This window comes from Sitophilus oryzae, unplaced genomic scaffold (genome assembly GCF_002938485.1).
Source record: "Sitophilus oryzae breed Bouriz unplaced genomic scaffold, Soryzae_2.0 scaffold_1853_pilon_pilon, whole genome shotgun sequence".
NCBI lineage: Eukaryota > Metazoa > Arthropoda > Insecta > Coleoptera > Curculionidae > Sitophilus > Sitophilus oryzae.
The window spans coordinates 432,502-456,789 of NW_022146561.1; the positions used below are offsets into that span (position 1 = coordinate 432,502).

The 24,288-nt window shown below is 30.9% G+C and overlaps 1 protein-coding gene across 4 annotated transcripts in view; it reads right to left on the minus strand.

The window, feature by feature from the left end:
- Positions 1 to 1,797: 1,797 nt before the first annotated feature.
- The window catches only part of LOC115883258 (synaptic vesicle glycoprotein 2C-like), a 46,155-nt gene continuing 23,664 nt past the window's right edge, over positions 1,798 to 24,288 (minus strand). For 3 of the 4 annotated variants that reach the window (XM_030901596.1, XM_030901594.1, XM_030901595.1), the window contains exons 2-11: positions 14,114 to 14,320; positions 13,251 to 13,413; positions 11,928 to 12,106; positions 10,930 to 11,114; positions 9,376 to 9,557; positions 9,161 to 9,317; positions 8,874 to 8,988; positions 5,890 to 6,049; positions 3,760 to 3,887; positions 1,798 to 2,923 (exon numbers count right to left, since the gene is read on the minus strand). In XM_030901596.1, the coding sequence (XP_030757456.1) occupies positions 2,868 to 2,923; positions 3,760 to 3,887; positions 5,890 to 6,049; positions 8,874 to 8,988; positions 9,161 to 9,317; positions 9,376 to 9,557; positions 10,930 to 11,114; positions 11,928 to 12,106; positions 13,251 to 13,413; positions 14,114 to 14,198 (1,410 nt within the window). In that variant the 5' untranslated portion in view covers positions 14,199 to 14,320 and the 3' untranslated portion in view covers positions 1,798 to 2,867. Of the gene's footprint in view, positions 2,924 to 3,759; positions 3,888 to 4,165; positions 4,461 to 4,516; positions 4,731 to 4,843; positions 4,986 to 5,889; positions 6,050 to 8,873; positions 8,989 to 9,160; positions 9,318 to 9,375; positions 9,558 to 10,929; positions 11,115 to 11,927; positions 12,107 to 13,250; positions 13,414 to 14,113; positions 14,321 to 24,288 lie in introns of those variants that run through there. The other variant, XR_004050357.1, reaches the window with a different exon arrangement.

Genomic DNA, 24,288 nt, shown 5'->3' on the forward strand with positions numbered 1-24,288 from the left:
ATACGACACGGAGTATTGTAGCTAAACGATGAGATTCTTACAAATTGTAAGTCTTGGGTTCGATGAAGGACTATTAGAGGTACAATTTAAAAATAATTTTACAAGGTACAGAGTGTCCCAAATAAGTAAAAAATATCAAAGTTGTATTTTTTTAAATGGAACACCCTGTATATTATTGCATTTTTAGTTTCTATGATTAAAATAAAGGTAAATTTGATTAGGGTTTATTATACGCAAACCTTACCGTTTTTGAAATATTTTCAATTTTGTGAAATTGCAGTAAAAATTTTAAGGCTTCATTTCTCCAAGGGTACCAAAGTTTTTAATACTAAATATTTACTGAAGTTTATTTATTGATCAGTTATTGTGTTGCAATAATAAAAATAATACTACCTTATACAGAGTGTCTAAAAATTTATTTTAAATAATTATTAGCTTCAAACGGCAATAACTTGTATAATTTAAATAAAACACCCTGTATATTTTACGAGAATCAGATGCACAATTTAATTGTCTATCAAATTATATTATACCATTTTTTACCTATCTCTTTAAGTTTCCGTAGAAAATGCATTTTCTTGTAATTTAGAATTTATTTATCAATATACCCATGGAATATTGACATTTTAGATTATTTTTAAAGATGTACCAAATTTTTAAAGAGTACAGATACTAATATTGTGGATATAATTCGTTTATTTCATTAAAAATAAAAAAAAACTGTTTAAATATTTGTTAAAGAGGACCAATTAATATGATTCCAGTATTCAAACTACATTAACTGACTGCATTGATTAATAATAATTGTTCCAAATACTAAAAAACTGAATTTTGTATGGGTATTAGACAGTGTGATAAAAAGTAACACCTTAAAAATGATATTTCATTTTTTAATAAATGCTTATTTATAACAATAGAGACTTTAATTTTGATAACTTATTATTATATTGATTTCTGACTCAAATCCACATTTATTTAGAATAATTTATTAACGAATACAATTAAGTATGTAATTAATTAGTATATGGGCGGAAATAATGGTGCTATATTTAATTAATGGTATACTCTTTATAAAGATTTAAAGAGTATTCTTTTTGCATACAACATTATTGTTTTTAGCAAAACGATAATGTTACTAGAATGTCAATATATGATGTCAATATTCCATGGGTGTCAATAATAAAATGTCAATATTCCATGGATATATTGATGAATGAGGTCTAAATTATAAGAAAATGCATTTTCTACGAAAACTTGAAGGGATAGGTAAAAATGGTGTAATACAATTTGATAGACAATTAAATTGTGCATCTGATTCTCCTAAAATATACAGGGCATTCCATTTAAATTAAACAAGTTATTGGCGTTTAAAGCTATAAATTATTTAAAATAAATTTTTAGACACTCTGTATAAGGTAATATTATTTTTATTATTGCAACACAATAACTGATCAATAAATAAACTTCAGTAAATATTTAGTATTAAAAACTTTGATACCCTTGGAGAAATGAAGCCTTAAAATTTTTACTGCAATTTCACAAAATTGAAAATATTTCAAAAACGGTAAGGTTTAAGTGTAATAAACCATAATCAAATTTACCTTTATTTTAATCGTAGAAACTAAAAATATAATAATATACAGGGTGTTCCATTTAAAAAAATACAACTTTGATATTTTTTACTTATTTGGGATATTCTGTATCTTGTAAATTATTTTTAAATTGTACCTCTAATAGTCCTTCATCGAACCTAAAACTTGAAATTTGTAAAAATATAATCGTTTAGCTACAATACTCCGTGTCGTATGTGGTGAACAACCCTGTATATGTTTAAATTATGTCAATGATGACAGGTATTGATGATTTCGATTCAAAATTACTCGTAGCGATTTTTACCAAAAGAACTTTTTTTACGTAATAACGTCTTAAAGGCCAGTTTTACATCATTGTCCGTAACATCTATACTATGAATCTCTTTAATAAAATATTTGTTTTTCAATTCTTGTATAATAGCCCCAATTATTTATTTAAGTAGATATACTATTTCTTATTATACATAAACAGACAGTAAAGAATCTGTTTATATAAAATATTTTTACTTTTTTCCTGAAAATTTAAAGTAATAATTAAGTATAAAATGTAATTTATAAATTGTAAATTTGATAAATTAAGAAAATATCACACCGAAAATATTTTTTAAAATTTGTAGATAAAACATATCTTCATTATTACTTTAAATTAGAAACTTCTTCTAGGTCAATTTCCAATTTTTTTTTTATTTTTAACATAATAATTGTTTAAAAAGATTTTTTGAGATTTATACTGATAGAATAATGTAAGATCTCTTAATACTATCACGACTTCCTTGAAACTACCATCCTTGCATCAGTGAGATGATTTCTTAGACTTCCATTTTTTCTGTACAGTGTAAGCGTAAAAGTAAAATTTTTATGTAAATTCAGCGTTTACGTGATAAGAAAATCCTCATATTGAAAACCTCGTACAACAATTTAATTTATAGTATGTTAATGGTAGTACAAAAAAAACATTTATTACATCTTTTATCACGTTCTAGTATTTTCAAACAAATTAAGAATCTCAGTTGTATTACCCTGATCTGTATATCTGGCACATATCTGTATAGCTTAGGATCTGTATAGCTTAGCATACTAGGTATGTTTGATGCGAGAGCTGTCTCACTTGGGTTAAAAATGTACATGTACTGCCAAAATATCATTTTACTCCAAGCGACTGCAAAGAAGACTGCCTATGTCTGCCATAAAATTATGATCCACTGATAACACGACTGCCAAGGAAATGTACATGTAATTCCAACAGTTAGTGGGACACCCCTCGCTTTGGTGATTTTACTGAAGAGGTTTCCTTTCGGTATTTGGCAGGAATATTGATAGTACAGCACAACCTGTAAAAACATAACTATTAGAGTACCCTTTACACGATAAATATTTAGTCTAACTATTCTAATTCTTAAGTTAATGATTTTAAAGTTGTGAAATTTAAAATATTTTAACATTGAAAAAAAAAATATACAAATACCATCTGAAAACAAAATTAGTAGATATACAGGGTGGTCCAAATTGTATTCGGGAAACTTTGGCAGCATATTCTGCAGATAAAAATAACTAAAACAGTTCGTATAAATGTATGACTAAATAGTTATTAAATTGAAATAATAAATTTGAAATGTTTTTGTGCCAAAAGTTTTCATGTTTTCCAAGAAAAAAATTTATGATTAATTTAAAAAATAAAAAGTTTCCAAATTTATCATTTCAATCAAATAACTATCTACTAAACATGTTTATTTTTTGTCAATAATGACATGTATTGACTATTTCTATTCTAAATATCTTGAGAACAGTTGCTCGTAACAATTTTTACCAATAGATATTTTTTACGTAAAAAAATACAAAAATGTATACTTTTTCACATGGTAGTTTTATGGAGGTATAGACTAGAAGACTAGAAGAAGAACGAGGCGTTTTAGGACATAAATTTATACGAACTTTACTTTTTCTACTTATTTTTATTTTGTTCTTTATCGAAGAGTCCGAATACAATTCGGATCACACTGGATGTATTTAAAGCCCATAACATCTTTGTTAAACCATATTTTATTAAACTTCTATTCTAAAATTTACATTGTCTTTCTTATCAGCATAAAGAGTTGCTCCACCCTAAATCAAAACCTAGCTACGCCAATGATTATTCTTCAATTTTGACATTGCCTCTTTAACTTACCTAAACTCATGAAGCCTACAAAAAAGAATGGAGGTGCACATCCGGCTTCTAACAAGAGAGGATATATTAAATTTCCTGAGGCTGCACCCATCCGTCCTATCATCATAGCCATCGATACCGTCATTGTTCTAAAATTAGTAATCAGTAATAATTGATTATTGATATAAATATACAGAGAAGACCAGGCAAGTTGCCGGACGAATTTACGTTTACCCGTTTTGCGTTCGTACTCGAGAGTCACTGCCGGCTAGTCGGCTGGTCAGGCAGTACGCAGTTGCAGTTGTGCTTGGACGGGTTGGTCGTGACAGACTAGGAATATGACGCGAGTGCCGAGTATTTATTATTTTCATTTTAAGTTTTTACCTTCACTTAAGGTAACATTTAAAATAAAAATACTTAAATATTTATTATTTGAGTGTGTTTACAAGCCAAAACTAAAAATAAATAAATTCTCTAAACCCAAAAAAAACTATAATATTACTCTAAATAAAAAAAGTTATAACAAGTGTTCAAAAAGACCACCTTCTTGTGCTAGACAGAAGCCTAGGCGGTCGTAAAATCCCCGTCTGACATTGGCTAACATATTAGGGCTAATAGTTTGGAAAGCCTCTCGTATTTTTACTTGTGGTGTTTTTACTTGTGTTACTTGATCGTGTTGTCGCTAAGTAGTTTATTTCATAATATTGTTGGTATTTTAAAATCTGTAAATTTTGTATAGAGAAAGTTAGAATAATATAAATTAAATTATGTAATGTACCTAAAAACATCATGTAGCAATCTGATATGCTCTACATCAAATTTATTTTCTATGACGCTATTTAGAATATTGCTGACTGCAAGAGGCGTCCTACCGCTAGTACAAATCAATCTAGGTATATTATCAAATGGTCTACCCTGGTTTACTTTCTCCTTAAGATTATGTCGGAGGAGTATGTGGCAGTCACTACCTCCAAATCCAAAGCTGCTGATTCCTAAATATATTTATTTATAATAGTTACTGTTGGTATAAATTATACGTTAATGTTTTATGAGTTTTTTATGAATGAATACATTTTCATCATACCTACGACATGTTTCTACCTACCTACCAAGCCCCTGTCATCCTTAAACGCGGTTTTCTCTGTAACTACTTTAAGCCTACCGTCTATTAGCGACTTAATTTCTTCTTTAGGAGTTTTGAAATGTAAATTAGGTGCTATGTAGCCAGTTTCATATCCTATAATAATCTGTAACAGACAAATACACCAACTTCAAAATGTTACTAAAACTCGGTAAATTTGTTCAATAGGGTGTCCCATTATCGTGTGTATTAAGGGGTTTCTCGTTTATCAGTAGAGATATAAAGATGCGGTTTTTAGAACACTGCTCCATTTTTAAGAAACTAAAAATGCACAAATTTATTTATAAATGTTTTTTTACTTGAAGCTCATCCAAATTATTAGCCCTATTATGACCACACACTTTGGATTTGACATAACCCCACAAAAAGAAATCATTGGGAGAAAGATTTGGTGATATAGCGGACCACAAAATAGTTCCATATCCACTAATTAAACGGTTGGGAAAAGTATTGTTCAAATATTCTTGAACAATACGGGCATTGTAGGCAGGGCAACCACCTCAGCAATTTGATTACTTGAAAACGTGGGATTTTCATCCGCGGTAGCACAAACGAACACTTGCTTTAACTCCTGTTCTTCATTAATCAACACAGCAGGCTCTTTGTGTTTTTGTGGGGACACGCACCCATGTGTTTCAAAATTATTAATAACTCTTGATATAGTAGATAAAGATGGAATTGGCCTCGCAACCTATTTTGGAAATACCATTTTACAATTTGAATTTTCTCACGAACTTCATAAACATCCATTATTTTACTTAAAAAAGAAATATAACACGAGAACTGTCGCGAAAATCTACGTATTCGTTTTTTCTATTAAAACACGAATAAATACAAATTCTGAAACATTCTTATCACATATCGACCTATTTTTATTTTATCGCATTTTTTCGCTTGCTTTTTATCCGGCGGACGGGTATACGCTAATTCGTCCGGTTCTGCCTATGTTACTACTACGGTGGTCCGGTCTGTATGCTAAAGGGTAGCTATCGCATAGACAGTCAGCTTACCGTAAAGTTGTCGGGAATGTATCGACAATAACAGCCAGAAGTGCATTAATCATCACCGTGCCAGTTCCGGTGAATAGTGAAGCAAAAGCCAATGTTGTGAACATGCTTCTAGAGAAATACAGTGATATTGCCACTGTACCAGACACTGTACTAAGAGCCACTGAAAGATAAAAAATTACGTAATATTAATATTATTCATTTACAAGATATTTTTTTCATCTTCCAATCCTATCATGTGAAGGATTTGATCAATATAATCTACTCTTCCTTAGACTATGCTTCCTAAAATCATATTATATATATTTACTCATATTGACTCATATGTATCCAATGCAAAGGTTAAAACTATTTTTGTATCAGTAAAGAAGATTCTATACACTATTATTTTGTTATCAAGTCAACTAAGTGTTTATATGTAACCTTAACTTTTTATACAGGGCGGTCCGAACTGTATTCCGGAAACTTCGGTAGAATATACTGCAGATAAAAATAAGTAAAAAACTTCGTATAAATGTATGTCCTAAAATGCTTAGTTTCGGAGACACATGGTGTAGAAGTTTCATATTTATTTCGATTTTTTCCAAATAATTTCTGAAGTAACGTCAATATGTGGATGAATATTGGTGTCTGGGAGTTTTTTGACATGACAAATTCGATTTTGATGTCAATATGACTTCTATTTGTAGGGGGCGCCACCTGCATGTGTTTTAACTGTTTTGAAGAGTAATAACTATTCGTCCGTACCTGTATAAAAACTAAGTGAAAAAAATATACATTTCCGTGACTTTTTACGTAAAAAATGTCTCTTGGTAAAAAATGTCTCTTGGCTACGAGCAATTGTTCTCAAGATATTTAGAATGGAAATAGTCAATACATGTCATTATTCACAAAAAAATAAACACGCTGAGTAGATGGTTATTTGATTGAAATAATTTATTTGGGAAATTTTTATTTTTTTAAATTAATCATAAATTTTTCATCGAAAAAATGATGATAAAACTGTTCCTGTTGAACGTTTGGCACAAAAACATTTCAATTTACGATTTTAGTCTAGTAACTATTTAGTCAACATGTTTAATTTATGTCAATGATGACGGGTATTGATAATTTCGATTCCAAATATCTCGAGAACCATTGCTTGTAGCGATTTTTACTAAGGGACCTTTTTTACGTAAAAAACATAGTAAATGTATATTTTTTACTCAGTAGTTTTATACAGCGGACGAAAAATTAACTGCAACCAGTTAAAAAATATGTAGGTGGTGCCTTCTACAAGTAGGAGTCATATTGACATCAAAATCAAATTTCTCATCTCAAAAAACTCCCAGATACCAATTTTCATCCAAATATTAACTGTACTTCATAAATTATTTGGAAAAAATCGAAATAAGAATGAAACTTCTACACCCTGTATCTCCGAAACTAAGCATTGTAGCGTTTTTTATAAACATTACCACTGCGAACGGCAACTTTTCGTTGGTAGAGCAGTAGTGGATAAGGTATTTCACTGGAAAGAACTAATTAACAATAATAACTCGAAATTATAAATATTGGGCGCCAGGCATGAACAGAGAAAGAAAACACAGTTGTTTATTACTTAAAACTAGTGACTATATTCATTCATGATGTATCCTGATGGTAAATAGCATTGTACAATTTTAATAATTATTATAGTGGTTATATGTCGAGTAAAGCTATGTATGTAAATAATATTCTCTATTCACATAAATGTCTATATTCACATAAATGTTCTTAATAATCTAACCACTAAATATAGTCTGTACGATATTATTTAAAATGTACGTTAAGTTAAGACTGAAAATCGACTGAAAACCAGAACCTAAATCTACACTTAGCTGTTCTTAAGGCAATCCGGTTTCAAAGAGTAGCAGCGTGAGGTGGGCTCATATCTCTGTACTGTCTGTCGGCGATCCTTTTGGCCAAAACAACAAAAGGGACCAGAATGAGGACACCATGAATCAATACAGCCGCAGCTACTGACTAGGCTTAGAAATGGGAGCGAAGCAGCATGGGGCTTACGCTGTATCCATACTGTGGCAATATGGGGACACTACCCGTACCTTGGAACACTACTAGGACCTTGGATAATGTCCGTAACCTGGACCATAACCTTGGACCATAACCTTGGACACAGTCCGTCCATAAGACCCTAAAAATACGAAACTCTTGTTTAAAATCAAACAAGGTCTAATAAACAAATGAACCTACCTCGAATTACTTCCGAGGGCTCACTAAATAATAAAGAACATGTCCTTTCTTCCATGTGACATTCTGGAGGACAAAAGAAAAGGGACGCCAACGTGCCAGCAAAATACAAATACAAGTTAGGTTGGGACATCCAAAACTCTACCCTAAAAATACGCAGTAATAATAACGAATCAAAAAAGATAATATCTCATTTTTACCTGTAGCTTCGAAATGGCAGCTGATTCAGATTTTGCAGTAAGATTTAAATTGCCATTTCTAAAAGCCGGGATACAACAGAGCAACAAAACAAAGTGAGGTTAAGCACGGAGAGAGTTGACAGAAGCGATGTTGACAGCGCCTCCACAGAGCGATAACAGGGTTGTGTCAAACGATAACAGGGTTGTGGACTAGAGAACGTAAAAAATACGCCAAGCGCGTCAAACAAATTATCCGGCCTGAACGATAGCGAATCCGGTGATGATACGCCAGACATCATATATCATAATCAAAGACATGTAACGAACTAAAAACGTTACAGCATCTTAGGACATACATTTATACCAACTTTTTTACTTATTTTTATCTGTATAAACACACAGTTTCCGAAATACAGTTCGGACCACCCTATATAGGATTAAATTCAAAACTACAGAAAGAAATCGGTAAGATACGTCAATACTAATTAAAAAAGATCTAATGTGTTTATCTAACTGAAGAAATAAAAATAAATTAATATTTTTAGTTATGCTATAAATAAGAAATATAATAAAACTTACTGTATAGACGTTTCTTTCCAACTTTCTGGATAACTGTCCCCGACAATATTGATATTACAATTGTAACACCTGCAACTATCATCGAATTGATGTAGACCGAATAATTGTTGGTATTCTAGATGGGAGAGAAATTGTAACATGTAAATTTATATAAGTGAAAATGAAATAAAATTTAACATCGATTAGTATGATTATTAAGTAAATTTATAATATATATTGAATATTATGAGAATAACATTTTAGAAAAGAATTATCAGGGAAAAATATTAATAATGAAGGAAACTTACCACTGCACATTCTCCAGGATTCACTATTTCTACAGTCTTATTTTTAGTCTTAAAAACAGCCAACATTTCACAAAGTGGAGCTGATTCTTCATGAAATTGTCGATAGTCGTTGACCGCTTGGAACAATTGAGGTAACCATAGTCGTAGAGTATTTAAGCTGATTAAAAATTATTTTAAAAATAGTTCTATCAAGTCTATGTTTATAGATGCATTACCTGGTGATTGTACAGCACTGAATCAGACATACAAAAAGGATTTTACTGAGGTAGGGTGGACGAAACAGAGGCTTAACCTGAGACCATCCTTCGATTAAAGCTTCCTTTTTTGTACGGTTGGCAGTCATCTTACCGTGATTTTTACCTTTGTTTAGTTCGATTTCGTTTACTAGAACTGTCACCTACAAATATATAAAGAAGTTACTTAGTAAAAAACATATGAAAAAGGCGTATTTTATTTTTAGCTAGAGAGTAATAAATGAATATATATGTTATACTAGCGTGTACCAGCGACTTCGTTCGCGTCGAATTAATCATTTGTAATGATGATGATAAAGCAAAGCAAGAATTTCCATTAACATACAAACTGGATAAAATTTGCTCACATTTATTTCAGCATGAGAAAAAACAATATTTGATGGGTAGTTTCATCTCGTTGGAATTTGACTTTCGAAAAATCCGTTTGCCAAAAATAAGCTTTTTACGTCAAGCAGTTTAAGCAGAATCGTGGTTAAAAAATTACTCAACTTTAACAAATAAATTATGCTTGTCCAAGGGTTTTCCCGAAAGACTAACCGTTTTTTAAATAACAAATATTGTAATATTTGAGGGGCGTTTTCACCCGCCTCTTGGAATTTGAGATTCGAGAAACCCCTCCTTATCGAACCTCTACACCCCACAGTCAATCCGTTTGCCAAAAATCAGCTTTAAACGTCAAACAGTTTAAGCAAAATCGTGATTACTCAATGGTCATATTTTATGAAACACCCTGAATAAATTTATAAAAAATCTTAAAATATGTAAAACAACAAAATAAAATATACGTGTTTAAGAGTTTTTCCGAAAAACTCACCGGTTTTTAAATAAAAAATATTTTAATATTTGAGGGATAGTTTCACCCCCTTAGATTTCGAGTTTCGAAAAATCCCTTCTTACCGATCCTCTACACCCTAAAGTCAATCTGTTTTCCAAAAATCAGCTTTTTACGTCAAGCGCTTTAAGCAGGATCGTGATTAATCAATGACCAGCTTTTTCGAAACACCCTGTATACATTTTTAAAAATCTTAAAATATGTAAAAAAGAAAATAAAATATACGTGTTTAAGCGTTTTTTTCGGAAACTTGGCCGTTTTTTAAATAAAAAATATTATAATATTTGAGGGGTGGTTTCACCCACTTGGAACTGGAATTTCGAAAAATCCCTTCTTATCGAACCTCTACACCCTAGAATCAACCTGTATGCCAAAATTGAGCTTCTTACGTTGAGAGGTTTGGGCAGGATCGTGATTAATCAGTATGTCAGTCACTTAAGGATTTTATATATTAGTATAGATTAAGGTAATTTAATGTATCTCGGTAATTATTTGGATATTTTTTCTCTTTTTTTAAAAGGATTTAAAATGGAAAAGAGGAAATGGCATTTTGTATTTTGTAGTGCTTTATTTAAAATAATTTAATTTGAAGTACTTATCCAACTCTACCTATTTTTGAAGATATAGGTAATTTCGAAGATTATTCTGTTCCAGATTAACTAAAAACTATAGTAGTAACTTACAGGATAAGTTTCCTCTGGTTTTCCAGTATTCATGGAATAAATTTTTCTAAAAACCCTCAACGCCTTTTCATTTCTACCGGTTGTCATTAAAAATTTGGGACTCTCTGGTAAAAATAGGAATGCTACAGCACTTGTTAAAGGCACAGCTGCGCATATAAACAAGTATACGTTCCAGGCATGGATTACTGAAATAAAATGATTATTAGTGAAGAATAAAACATAGAAATACATTATCTACTACAAAAAGTAAATTAAATTTTAACATTTTATATTTTATGTCTACTATTATTTCTAATACATAAGATGCATTGTAAAATATACAGGATGATTTTAATTGCTGTGATCAACAATTACTATAAAAAACGTCTATAAAATTGTTAAAATTAAGACATTTATGTTGAGCAGGATAGAGGGCGAATAACTCTGCTATGAAAATAAAAGATAAAAAGAAACAAGGAAAACTATTGTTTTCTCTATGCAAACTCATATTTCAACTTTCGCTTTTAAAAATTGAACTTGATAACAAAATTGTTATTTATTTACAAGTTTCACCTTGATTTTACATCTTCAAGTTTTGTCACACGTATTTTTTACGTAGTAAAGGCTTTCCTTTTATCAATTAAGACATGAATTGTAGAATAGCAAAAAAAAACATATGGGTCACAAAGTAGTGACTCATGATAAAACTTAATGTGATAAACAAAATCAATGTCCAAACCACTATCAAAAAAATCTTTATCTGTGATCGGTTTTGGCTATTCAGCCATCATCAGACTTTTGTCAAAGACTGCTGTTCGGTTGTTTTATTTATTAGCTGTATATTATAATAAAGTAAAAAAATATAAAAGTCAAAAAGAATGTTTTTTGATAGTGGTTTGATGTGTGAATACACTTTGTTGTTTTGTGGTGCATACATTGATTTTGTTTATCATATTAAGTTTTATAAATTATGTGTTAAAGATGATCCTAAATTCTTGCATTAGTATTATTAAACTCACCAAAATTTTCAGTCACAACAAATTTAAATCCTAGAGGCAGTACTAATATGGCTAAGGCAGGCATTGCCAAAGAGGCAAAGCTGAATATCACACTTAAAATCATTTGTACTCTGCTCCTTTGTTTGGCACAATGCAGTTCTGAGAGATATGCAGTCAGTGCAGAAAATGGACCATTAATTCTGGAGAAATAAACGATAAACCAGTGATTTTATGTAATATACCGAGTGCGTCTCAAAAGTGGCTCACCCCTATAACTTTTTTATTTTTTCAGATAAAAAAACCAGATTTGGTGTGATATATGACATAAATTAGGATTGATTGACGTATTCAATTATTTTTGGCCACTTCCTGTTTCGCCGGAAATGACTACAACTTTTGATTTTTAAATGGCAGCCTCGGTATTTTTTTACTTTATTCGAGAGAAAATGACATTCTGAATAGAATGACATATCATGTGTCAACTTTTGACATTCTCGCTTAATAAAAAATCTTATTTTAAAATTTAATCTAGAGTACCATGGTTATGTGAAAAATACTAATTCTTAATCAAGGAGCCTTGGAAAAATAAGATTAATGATGGATCATCTAATGTTTTTAAGGTCTTGTCCTGGCCAGTTAGAAAATGCTCAAATCGTATTTTTAATCACATCTCAATTTTTTCAATTGGAAAATTTCGGTTGCTCATTAGCATATTTTGAAAAATCATTTTTTTACGAATAATTTGACACCACACTCTTGGTATTTCGAGTCAACTTTTCGTTACGAACCGCAAGTTATAATTTCAAGTAAAAATATGCGAAAATGTCAAAAGTTGACATATGATATGTCATTCTACTCAGAGTGTTATTTTCTATCGAATAAAGTAAAAATATACCGAGGGTGCCATTTAAAAATCAAAAGTTATAGTCATTTCCGGTGAAACAGGAAGTGACCTAATACAATTGAATATGTCAATCAATCCCAATTTATGTCATATACTAACATACCAAATCTCGTTTTTTAACTGAAAAAATAAAAAAGTTACAGGGGTGAGCCACTTTTGAGACGCACCCGGTATAAAAATTGCCAATGTTAACCTATTAATAGAAGTTCTTTCATCTCTTTTAATGAAATATGAAACAAATAATATCTTTGTTTGATTATTCATTTTGATTATATATTATTATATATGTAACAGTTTGTGATAATACCCAAATTGAGTTATAATATATTTTTTTATTATGGCATTATTCAATTCATAAAAAAGTTTTGGATATTAACTGGAATTTAAAATTGATTTATATGAATATCGTAAGCTAAAATAATAATATTAGAAGAACTTACATAAAACCACCAAAGAACTTCGCCGTTATGAGCATGGCGAAATTCTGAGACATCGCAGATATCATAACGAATATTCCATCCAATAGGAAACCTGCTATCAATAGTTTCTTTCTTCCTAACGTGTCACACAAGTATCCCCAGAAGAGACCACTAGAAATCATACCTGAAATATTAGCAAATAGGTTTTTGTTTTCTATATATTTTTAGAGAGATCAAGCATCAAACATCAAAATGTAGTTGCAGCCCCCATTTGGGATATTTAATTCCTCACATTTGATTGGTAATTTTTTTCTACTTTTTGTACTTTACATTTTTGGTTACTTTACATAGATTTATGTTTCTGTGATACAATACCCAGTTTTTTTACAAGAAACGAACCATCCACAAAGATATTAGCAATTACTGAGTATAGTTATTTACTAAACGGCTTGGAAATTAAGGCCTAATTTTTGATTTTAGGGCTTCTCTAATTTTAAATTACTGTTATTTAATGAATAATACAACAAAAAACTATCAAAACATATCTAATAAATCATATAACAAACGAGATGTTAACCAGTTCAATCTGTTGAAAGACGTCCAAAATTATACATAATGATCTGTCACTGTCAAGGATATTCTCGTTGGACCAATTTTAATATTAAATAATTATTAATTTTTAATGGAAAAAATAACCATTTAAGAAAATGGTACCAATGTGCATTTATTAAAAAAGGAAAAAAAAAGCTATAAACCACTCAATAAAATATACAGTGCCACTCAAAATTCGTTGACTTTACTTACCTCATTCGAAAAATAAATGAAAATTTTTATTTTAAAATTATTAATGTTAAAATAGTAAAATAATATGTTTTAATTCTTACCTATATACGTAGCTGCATTTAGCAGACCTTTATGTTCGAGATTAAGGTTTAAATCACATTCAGCTGCAGGAAAAACGTACGACATGGTTGTTGTTTCGAAATTTGACGACCATCCTGATGTTATAGACAACACATAGACCAGCAGATGAAATTTACCCCATCCTGCTGCCGTTATGGCCGTTTCAAAATCGGCTGGTTCTTCGTCAGCTAGAAAAAATAAAAAAGCGTATCTTAAATTTCAATCTAGAGTGCCATGGCTATGTTAAAAATACTAATTTTTAATCAAGGAGCCTTGGAAAAATAGATTTGATCGTCTAAAGTTAGTGTCTTTTCCTGGCCGGTTAAAAGATGGCCAACTCGTATATTTAGTCATATCTCAATTTTTTCAAATGGAACGAGGGTGGCTCATTATCATATTTGGAAAAAGCATTTTTTTACGTATAATTTGATACCACACGTTTGGTATTTCGAGTCAAATTGTTGTTATGAACCTCATGTTACAATTTCAAAAAAACCATATGCGAAAATGTCAAGGGTTGACATATGATATGTCATTCTATTCAGAGTGTCATTTTCTATTATATTAAGTCTTTGAATAAGAAAACTAAGGAAGGAGCATAATGCTATCCATGTATTCATGCATGGTGGGCGGAAAAAGCGCCATAAAAGCACTCTAGGGTGGGGATCCTTGACAGTTCTGTTTGACGATTGATTTGACACATTTGAATTTGATTTGAAATTTTGTGGATTTGTCAGTCTTTACGGAGCTTATTTTATGTTATTTTATTATTTATTCTACTACTGATAGTTGTATAAAGGTAGTAAATCTAGATGGAAATTGTGGCAGCACTTAAATTAACAGTGACACTATCGCGATTTATCGATGACTCTAAAATAGTGGGTTGTGTAGCGTGCGGTAGATCTCGGCAAAAATTGAGTGAAATAATGGAACAACTTTTCGCTAGTAAGTGACTATATAATATACATACGTGTAGTAAACCGATCATTTATGAAATTCACTTAAATTAACTAAATTATATATTTTTCTTGCATTTTAGCTTTTATTTATTACTTGTCAAAGATTAGATGTCAAAGAATTTAGATACGTCAATTTGACTTACCTGCTTCAGTAGCGTATCGGATGTTTGTGGTAATAAATACTTATTATAACTTATCTATTTTTATTAGAATTATATATTTTTATAACAATATTAATAACTACCAAGATTTATTCACAACGTAAAATAAAACAACAAATTATTGAGTCTACCCCACGTCTACCCTACATCATAGTTTTACATTTTTTAAATAAAATTAGAACGACACTGATAAACCGGAATTTAAGTCGGCCATATTTGAGGCCCATCGCGGTGTACCTAAGATTTTTGATATGCTCCTTCCTTAGTCTTCTTATTCAAAGTATTAAGTAGAAATAATATACCGAAGGTGCCTTTTAAAAATAAAAAGTGGTAGTCATTTCCGGTGAACCAGGAAGTGACCAAAAACAATTGAATAATTCAATCAATCCTAATTTATGTCATATACTAATATACCAAATCTCGTTTTTTTATCTGAAAAAATAAAAAAGTTATAGAGGTGAGCAATTTTTGAAATGCAGTCGGTATTTCTACAGTTTAAAATTATTACATTTAAAGCCAATGTTTAAGTAATGACGATTCATATCAAAAATCTGACTGAAACACTGAAATCTATGTCAAAAATTATATACAAACCAGTTATTCGATTTTTAATGTGTTGAAAAATAACAGAGATACGATATAAATTTTATTTTATGCCTCACAGAAGAAACATATCACAATTTTGATTGCGGGATTGCAAGTTTTACTATAAAGTAACCAACATTCGCGGATCCACAATTCTTTATCTTCAACCACAACGGAGATATCTGCCAATGACAACAAAAATAGGACACGTTGTACAATAATAGGGAAATAGATATACTAGGAAATTGCATTAAAATTAGCAGTTGTCGACATCAACGACACGGGTGTTTCAGGATATATTTAAAATAAATATCTCAAGTGATAACATACAGGGTGGCCCATCGAAAACGTTCCGCAAGGCATAACGACCAGGGTATTTATTTTTTCAAAAAATCCAAAAACACGTCAATTTTATTTGTGAGGGGGACAACTTTTGCCCCAAAAATAATTGCAAAATATTCAACCCTCTAAGCGGGGGTGTCATCCCCCAACTTTTTTCAAATCGAAAGGGGGGTCAAGTGGCACCGCAATGAAAAGAGCTATTCTCTATATTTCCCCGCTTCGTTTTTGAAAATCGGTCGAGCCATTGAGAAAATATGAAGGATTGAAATTTGAAAAGTTTATTTAAGCATTTATCAGAGTAAATGATAATTAAGGATAAATTCGACCAATTTGCTGTTTTTTTCTTATTATTTCTAGATGTTTACGCATTTTTTCCCTTGCCACAACGTTGAACGGTCAGGTGCGGTAGTTGCTAGATAGCTGTTCTGTGACTTGTACGTTGAAGTTCTTCTCAATATCGTTAAACTGACCTACAATAGAATTTCCAAAAATACCAGCCCACACGTTCAATTTCTGAGGGTTTTGTGTGTGCACCTCGTGAAAATCCCTGGGGTTGTCCTCAGCCCAGTACCTACCGTTGTGCCGATTAACTACACCGTTCAAACAGAAAGTACACTGATCCGAAAAACACACATTAAATAGGAAATTATTATCATTCGCCACTCGTTCACTCATAGTTTCACAAAATTGCAAGCTAAAATCAAAATCGTCTTCGTTGAGTTCTTGTACCAACTGAATTTTGTAAGGGTGGAACTTGTGTTTTTTTAATATTCTTTGGAAACTTGTACGATTCCCGCCGGTACTCAGTACTTAGTACGCTCTTTCTTGTACTCAGAATACTGTCCATGGCAACTTGGCCCAATACGAATACCTCCATAGCTTCATTTACTACAGGATTTTCCCTCTGCCTCTTTTTATTCATAACGGAACCAGTTTCGCGAAATTTTGCTACTAACTGGCGAACAATTTTGCCATAAAGGTGTTTGTCAGGATGGCGTTCATTGAAAATCTGCGCAACCCGATTGCAAACATCTAGAAATAATAAGAAAAAACAGCAAATTAGTCGAAGAAATTTATCCTTATCATTTACTCTGATAAATGTTTAAAAAACTTTTCAAATTTCAATCCTTCATATTTTCCCAACGACTCGACCGATCTTCAAAAGCGAAGCAGGAAAGTAAAAAGAATAGAAAGCCCTTTTCATTGCGGTAATCCTTGACCCCCCTGCTTAGAGGGTTGAAGATTTTGCAATAATTTTTGGGGCAAAAGTTGTCCCCCTCACAAACAAAATTGACGTGTTTTTGAATTTTCTGAAAAAAAAAATTACCCTGGCCGTTATGCCTTGCGGAACGTTTTCGATAGGCCACCCTGTAGATATACACACAGATGCAAAAAAACGCAACGGAGAAAATTTTGGTCAAATTTAAAGTGTTATATTTTTTTCTTTTTAGCCGATTTTTTTTAGCAGCAACTGTATATAATTATATCACCTTTTATTCGTAAACTCAGTTTTTTATAAACTTTAGTATTTGACATATTATACAGAGTTAATCGAGGGGTTGTTTTTTTATCCTAAGTTTAAAACACCCTGTGCAATAATTTCGCATGTAAATTTTCCTAAAATATAATTTTACGGTCAGAACCATGTCTTCTGAGCATTTTGTTTTTTGGATCATATCAATACATGCCTTGGTTAATTTTTAAGAGCGAAATGAGCTTGCCACCAACAATTTGCAAAATTTTCAATTATCATTTCGTTCTTGAAGTTTTTGTTTTCAATGTGACAAGAGGGATTTGGTGATTATTATGAATTATATACCACTATGAATTGCCCATCATGTTCGACTTTTGGCAAATGCTTGGCAGGAGGGTTAAAGATCGCAAAGCAGTACCAGCTTCATTAAATGAACTTCGCTTGGTCCTTAAAACAAAATTGGAAAACATAACGCAATATGATATATGCAGCCTCAATGACAGTATGAACGGACGTATACAGGCAGTTATAGCAGCCAAGGGTGGCAATACAAAGTATCAGGGTATTGTTTTACAATTTTTTTTCTTCCGTTTGTATACTTGAGTATTACAGATGTTTTCTTTAATATCGTTACTTCTGTTATCGTTATTAATGTTTATTAAAACCCGGAGTGTATCGCTAGTCTTTAACTTTTTTTTTTAATTTAGTATTGAGTATCCAATGCATACAATAGTCACCAAAACCATCTCGTCATATTAAAAAATTACATCAAAAAGTAATGATAATTAAAAAAATTTCAAATTAATCGTTCAGTTCATTTTGCTCTTAAAAATTAATCAAAGCATGTGTTGATATGAATCAATAAACAAAATGCTCAGGAGTCATTATTCTGACCGTAAAATCTAAAGTTGTCAAAAAATCAAAAGTTGTAGTCATTTCCGGTGAAACAAAAAGTGTCCAAAACTAACTGAATGCGCCATTAAATCCTGATTTATGTCATATACTAATAATACACCAAATCTCGTTTGTTTAACTGAAAAAATTAAAAAAAAATATGGAGTGACATTTTTGAAATATACTCGGTACGCATTGATTTATCGTTAGATTGGTTAATTTATTATTTCCTCAATGAGAAGTCAAATCTATACATTGCATCATAATGCATATGGAAATTTCCTTCCCAATTTTTTTAATCAAAGATGTACATATCTAGTTTTATGTTGCAAAATCAGTCAATAAGTGGTAATTGTAGTAATACAAGTGTTTCTATAATATTCACTTTTTATCTCCTTAAACAAATTCGTTATCTGTATTGACTCTGGGAATATTGTGACATAATTTCATTTCATTAACAATTCTCACGGTATATTTGTTTTAAACTTTGATTTGTGTGGTATTTATATATTTGGTTTCCTTAAGTACTATAATATTAACGACATGTTCAGACACGCAAAAAATATTATTATTAAAAATGAAATATACAAAGTTATATTAATTCTTGCGTTGTATTTATACAAAAATAAACTGCGGTGATAAATGTTGTATAAGTAAATTATTTGTGCCATTCCCCAGATTGAGGTGTTTCGAATCTAGATGTAAGTATGTTCATAGATAAATGAAGCAAGTTTAGATTTGAAAGTGCCCATAAGAACCATGTAAATACTATTTGGCGCTATTCTTGCGCCATTTTATAACAGTCGCGACCCAAAGCTTTTGAGAATTTCGGAGCGGTTCGGCTTTTTCCAGAATTACGTCGCCAAATATATTATTTATTCAAATTTATTATTATTTTTTTGTTTTAATTTTATAAATAAAACACAGTGGTATTGCATATAAAAAATTTTATTTTATATAAGGACATGTACGAAATACCTATGGAACATTGGAAACCGACTTTATGCCACGATGGTTTTTGCAGTTCACAGTTCACACAGCTTAAGTTTTTTTAATGCCACTTTTCACAATGGTCAGAGATTTGAGTAAATAAAATTTAAATTAAACTTAAAGATAGCAATAACTACTTTGAAAATGGACGATTTAAACATTTTTCTGTATTTTTTCAATGCGGGTGGTTTAAATTTTGAAAGATTTTATAATTTTTGATGATTCTGACTTTGACAAGAGAAAATTGTTTCTGTTCTTGTTTGCGGTTGTTCTTAGCAACAGCTATAGCAACGCCAGTTCCCGTAAAACGTACACGAGCCAAAACAATTATGCCTTTTAGAGGGAAGCCGAACATCCCAATCTAAATTTACTTCCTTTATCTATGAGCATGTTCAAAGAGAGACAATTGACAGAAATGATAAACCATTGTTTTTGAAATAAAATGACTGACCAAAAACTGTCACTGTTATAACTATATTCTTTAGTTTGGATATATTCATGCTTATTTAACCATATACTGGGTGTAGTGGATCTTTGTTTGAAACATAGAAAATCCCATGCAAATTTTGAACTCTCCAAATAGGTTTTTAAAGACTTGCGTATGCTCAATGCACATGCCAAATTTGAACAATTTTGAACAAGCCGATAAAATTTTATCTATTCTATTCCATTTTTATCTATTTTTAACTTAATAATATACTACCTTATCGAGTGGCTAACATTTCGATAGTTCGATTGTAGTATTAGTAAAATGATAGCTAAATAGTAGAAATTTAGATGGTGTATTCAAGAAACAATGTAGTTACAGACCAGATAAGCTCTAAAAATTTACAAGATATGTATCAAATGAGGGCTGTACAAGGTCTTTAAATATTTTCAAGAGCTGTGACTTCCTCAGGAAGATTCTTTAAGCATATATGTTCATAGGAACTTTTTTTATTTTTATATCGGCTTTGGAAACAGCAAATTCCATGCAAATTTTGAAAGTCCAAAATTGGCTCCCCTGTTGATTTAAAGGTGTTAATACGTTTATTAAAAGTCTGCGCATGCTGAATACACCTGCCAAATTTGAATATTTTTGATAACCAGTTTATAACTAATTTAAAAAAGACTGCATCTATTTTTAAATTGAAACTAAAAAGGTAACAATACAAAATCAGACAAATGTCAACATACTTTAAGTTCTAGCTCAACCTATGCTTTTGTCAATTTATTGTGCTGTTTAAACTACTACGTTATATACTACCTACAGTTGAGTATGCTCGAAATGCACTTTTGTATTTTAAAACTTATTTACCAACCAGGCAAAAGCCTATAATTTTAGTTTAGGAAATACAATTTGACTTTGACAAAATCATTGGTAGACAACTTAAAGTATGTTGGCATTTGCTTGGTTTTGCACCTGTTCAGTTTTACTACCTGTTCAGTTTTAATTTAAAATTATAAGCAATTACTTAAAATCAGCTTTAAAAAACCTATTTACAAATGTAAAATTAATAGGGGAGCCAATATTTGGACAATTCAAAATTTGCATGGGCACCGTACACCACCTATAATATCAATTAACTGAAGACTGGCTACACTATTTATTGCACCCTGTATAAACTCTGTGTCTATATATAAAAGCATATTTTCATATTTTGGCTGTTAATAAATGTTATGAATATATCAAAAAACGGATATTTTCGCAAAAGTTGTTATCGTTCGTTACACAAATCATGAATGCTAATATCTTTTAGTCCTTGAGTTATAAATATGTTTTCCTCTACTAGATTAGAAATAAAACACTTTTGTTTTTAAAGTTTTATCAGTTTATCTGCAAAGCTCTCAAGTTTTAAGAATTTTTAAGTGATTTCTATAAAAAAATCACTTAAAATTCTGAATAAAAAATGAATGAATACATATAACTATTGATTAAATTAACAAGTCAATGTAATAATTTTTCGTCTATTAGTGATATATAATATTGTGCCTTTATACTGGGTGCTACAAGCTCCGGTACGAGCATTGATATCTGGAGAACCGTAATAGACATGGTTAAATTGGGGCGAAGTTGCGTCTTGGGATGTTAGCCAATATACCGGGTACGTCTCAAAAGTGGCTCAGCCCCTATAATTTTTTTATTTTTTCAGATAAAACAACGATGTTTGGTATGTTAGTATATGACATAAATTGTGATAGATTGATGTATTCAATTGTTTTCGGTTACTTTCGGTTTCACTGGAATTGACTACAATTTTTGGTTTTTAAATGGCAACCTCGGTATTTTTTTACTTTAGTCGACAGAAAATGACACTCTGAATCGAATGACATATCATATGTCAACTTTTGACATTTTCATATATGGTTTATTTGATATTGTAACATTCGGTTCATAACGACAATTTGACTCGAAATACCAAGGGTGTGGCATCAAATTATTCGTAAAAAATGCTTTTTCCAAATATGCTAATCAGCCAGCCTCGTTCTATTTGAAAAAAATCAGATATGATTAAAAATACGATTTGGGCATTTTCTAACTGGCCATGACAAGACACTAAAAACATTAGACGATCAAATTTATTTTTCCAAGGCTTCTTGATTAGGAGTTAGTGTTTTTAACATACCCATGGCACTCTAGATTGAATTTTAAAATACTATTTTTTATTAAGCGAGAATTTCAAAAGTTGACATATGATATTTCATTCTATTCAGAATGTCATTTTCTGTGGAATAAAGTAAAAAAATACCGAGGGTGCCATTTAATCAAAAGTTGTAGTCATTTCCGGTGAAACAGGAAGTGACCAAAAACAATTGAATACGTCAATCAATCCTAATTTATGTCATATACTAACATACCAAATCTCGTTTCTTTATCTGAAAATATAAAAAAGTTATATTTATAAAAAATATAAAAAAGTTATAGGGGTGAGCCACTTTTGAGACGCACCCGGTATTTTATAAGTATTAATAAACTTAACAAAATTTTCTTCTGACCAATTACTTGCCGCCCTCGTAGCCGTCATTTTACAAGTACGACTTGAACGCCAAAAGTTACATCGTAGTCAAATGAGAAATTAATTTGTTTCAATTAACATGATTATTTACGGTCATTAAACGGACTTGATCAGTTGACTTGACTCGTGTAAACGCATTTTTATGCTGATCTACCACAACCTCAAAATACTTTTTTCACTACTTAATCGTATCTGTTTACACATACAACCATTATGAATTTTTAATATTTCATACGGATGTTCGTTTAATGTATTCAGTGAAAAGGCAATAAACTTAGTTTTGTCAGAGTTAGTTTTTTGATGTATTGTGCTTAGCTTATGTTAATTTTCTTTAAGTAAGTTATTATCGCATTATTTTCATTATTAATGCAAGTCTAATATGAAGATCGCTGTAAATATTTTCGAACTTGACGTCGTTTTTTTATAAGGCAGTATTATTTATTTGATGTAAATACCAAAATATAATTACATAAAAAATGTACCATTTTGCTTTTTTAAGTAGAATATTATTATTAGTCTCTAGTCACTTAAATTTTGTTTTTTATTTACTTGTCGACATGCTATATTAAAATTACTGGTTACTATAAATAATACTGAATTATTTGAAAGAGAATTGTAATTAACAAAATGTTAATTAAAGCAATATTCAAACAAATATTTTCCGTATTTAACATTGACATTAGAATTTACTTTTATTTTACTCAATTAACTACAAAACATTTTTTTATTTATACCAATTCAATGTTCGAATTTTGTGAATTTATTTTAGTTTTATTCATTAACAATCTAATTTTGTTTTTAACGCATTTGCTTCAAAATTAGTATCGTGATTGTGTTTGTTTAAATTATTTTAAATATCTTGAATAAACAAGCTCTTAAAGATTTTCGACGTTTTCAGGATTAATAAATTAACCTAATCTCTCTATATTTATGTTGTGTTGATATTTTATTTTAACATAATAATATAAAACAATGACTTCGCCTTTCCGTCCACACATGCGGGCATCGCCGAGCTCTGATAGAAAGGGTCCATCAACAACATAATGCCGCTACTGCACTTTCCGAGCGCTCGGAAATCGCCCAATGCCCCTGAGCAGTCGCGGCATAAAGACGAGTTCTCGTTCTCGTCGCCGATCAAGTCGCCGAACTCTAATAGCCTAAGAGCTGACGACATATTTAGAGAGCATATTTTAGGCAAGCTAGAATAACTAAAAATGTATAGTTTATTAACTGGTGAACCCAGAATCCTAAGTCTGCCTGGGGGGTTGTGGGTTTTCGCTACTGCGCAACCCATAACATTTGCAAAAAAATAAATCCAAAAAACATTCTTTAGGCAACTTGAAATTTGTTTATTCTTAAATTTTAGCATCTATTTAACCTAGAAATAAGTGTGCCAGACACTATATATTTTTTTCGGGTTTAAAGTGTAACCAGACAATTCCAAATATGTTTAATTATTATACCTTTTTTTTTTTTTTTTTTTTTTGGAGGTGTAAAATACCTTTACGTACGGAGTGTGGGACTCAATCTCTCCTTAAGCTGTCTGGAGGACACTACCCACTAAACGTCACCCCTTGCTCCTGCCACGTCTACCTGGACCCGCTGGACGCATCTCCTCAAGTAGCGCCGGACTGTTCCTTTTTTCATTATCCCTGCTCTTCGCTGTATTTTGCCTCTAGTATATTTTGGGCCAGTTTTGAGATGGCTTCAAAGTTTTCTCTTCTTTCTGTTACCGATTTTAAGAAGGTATCTGCG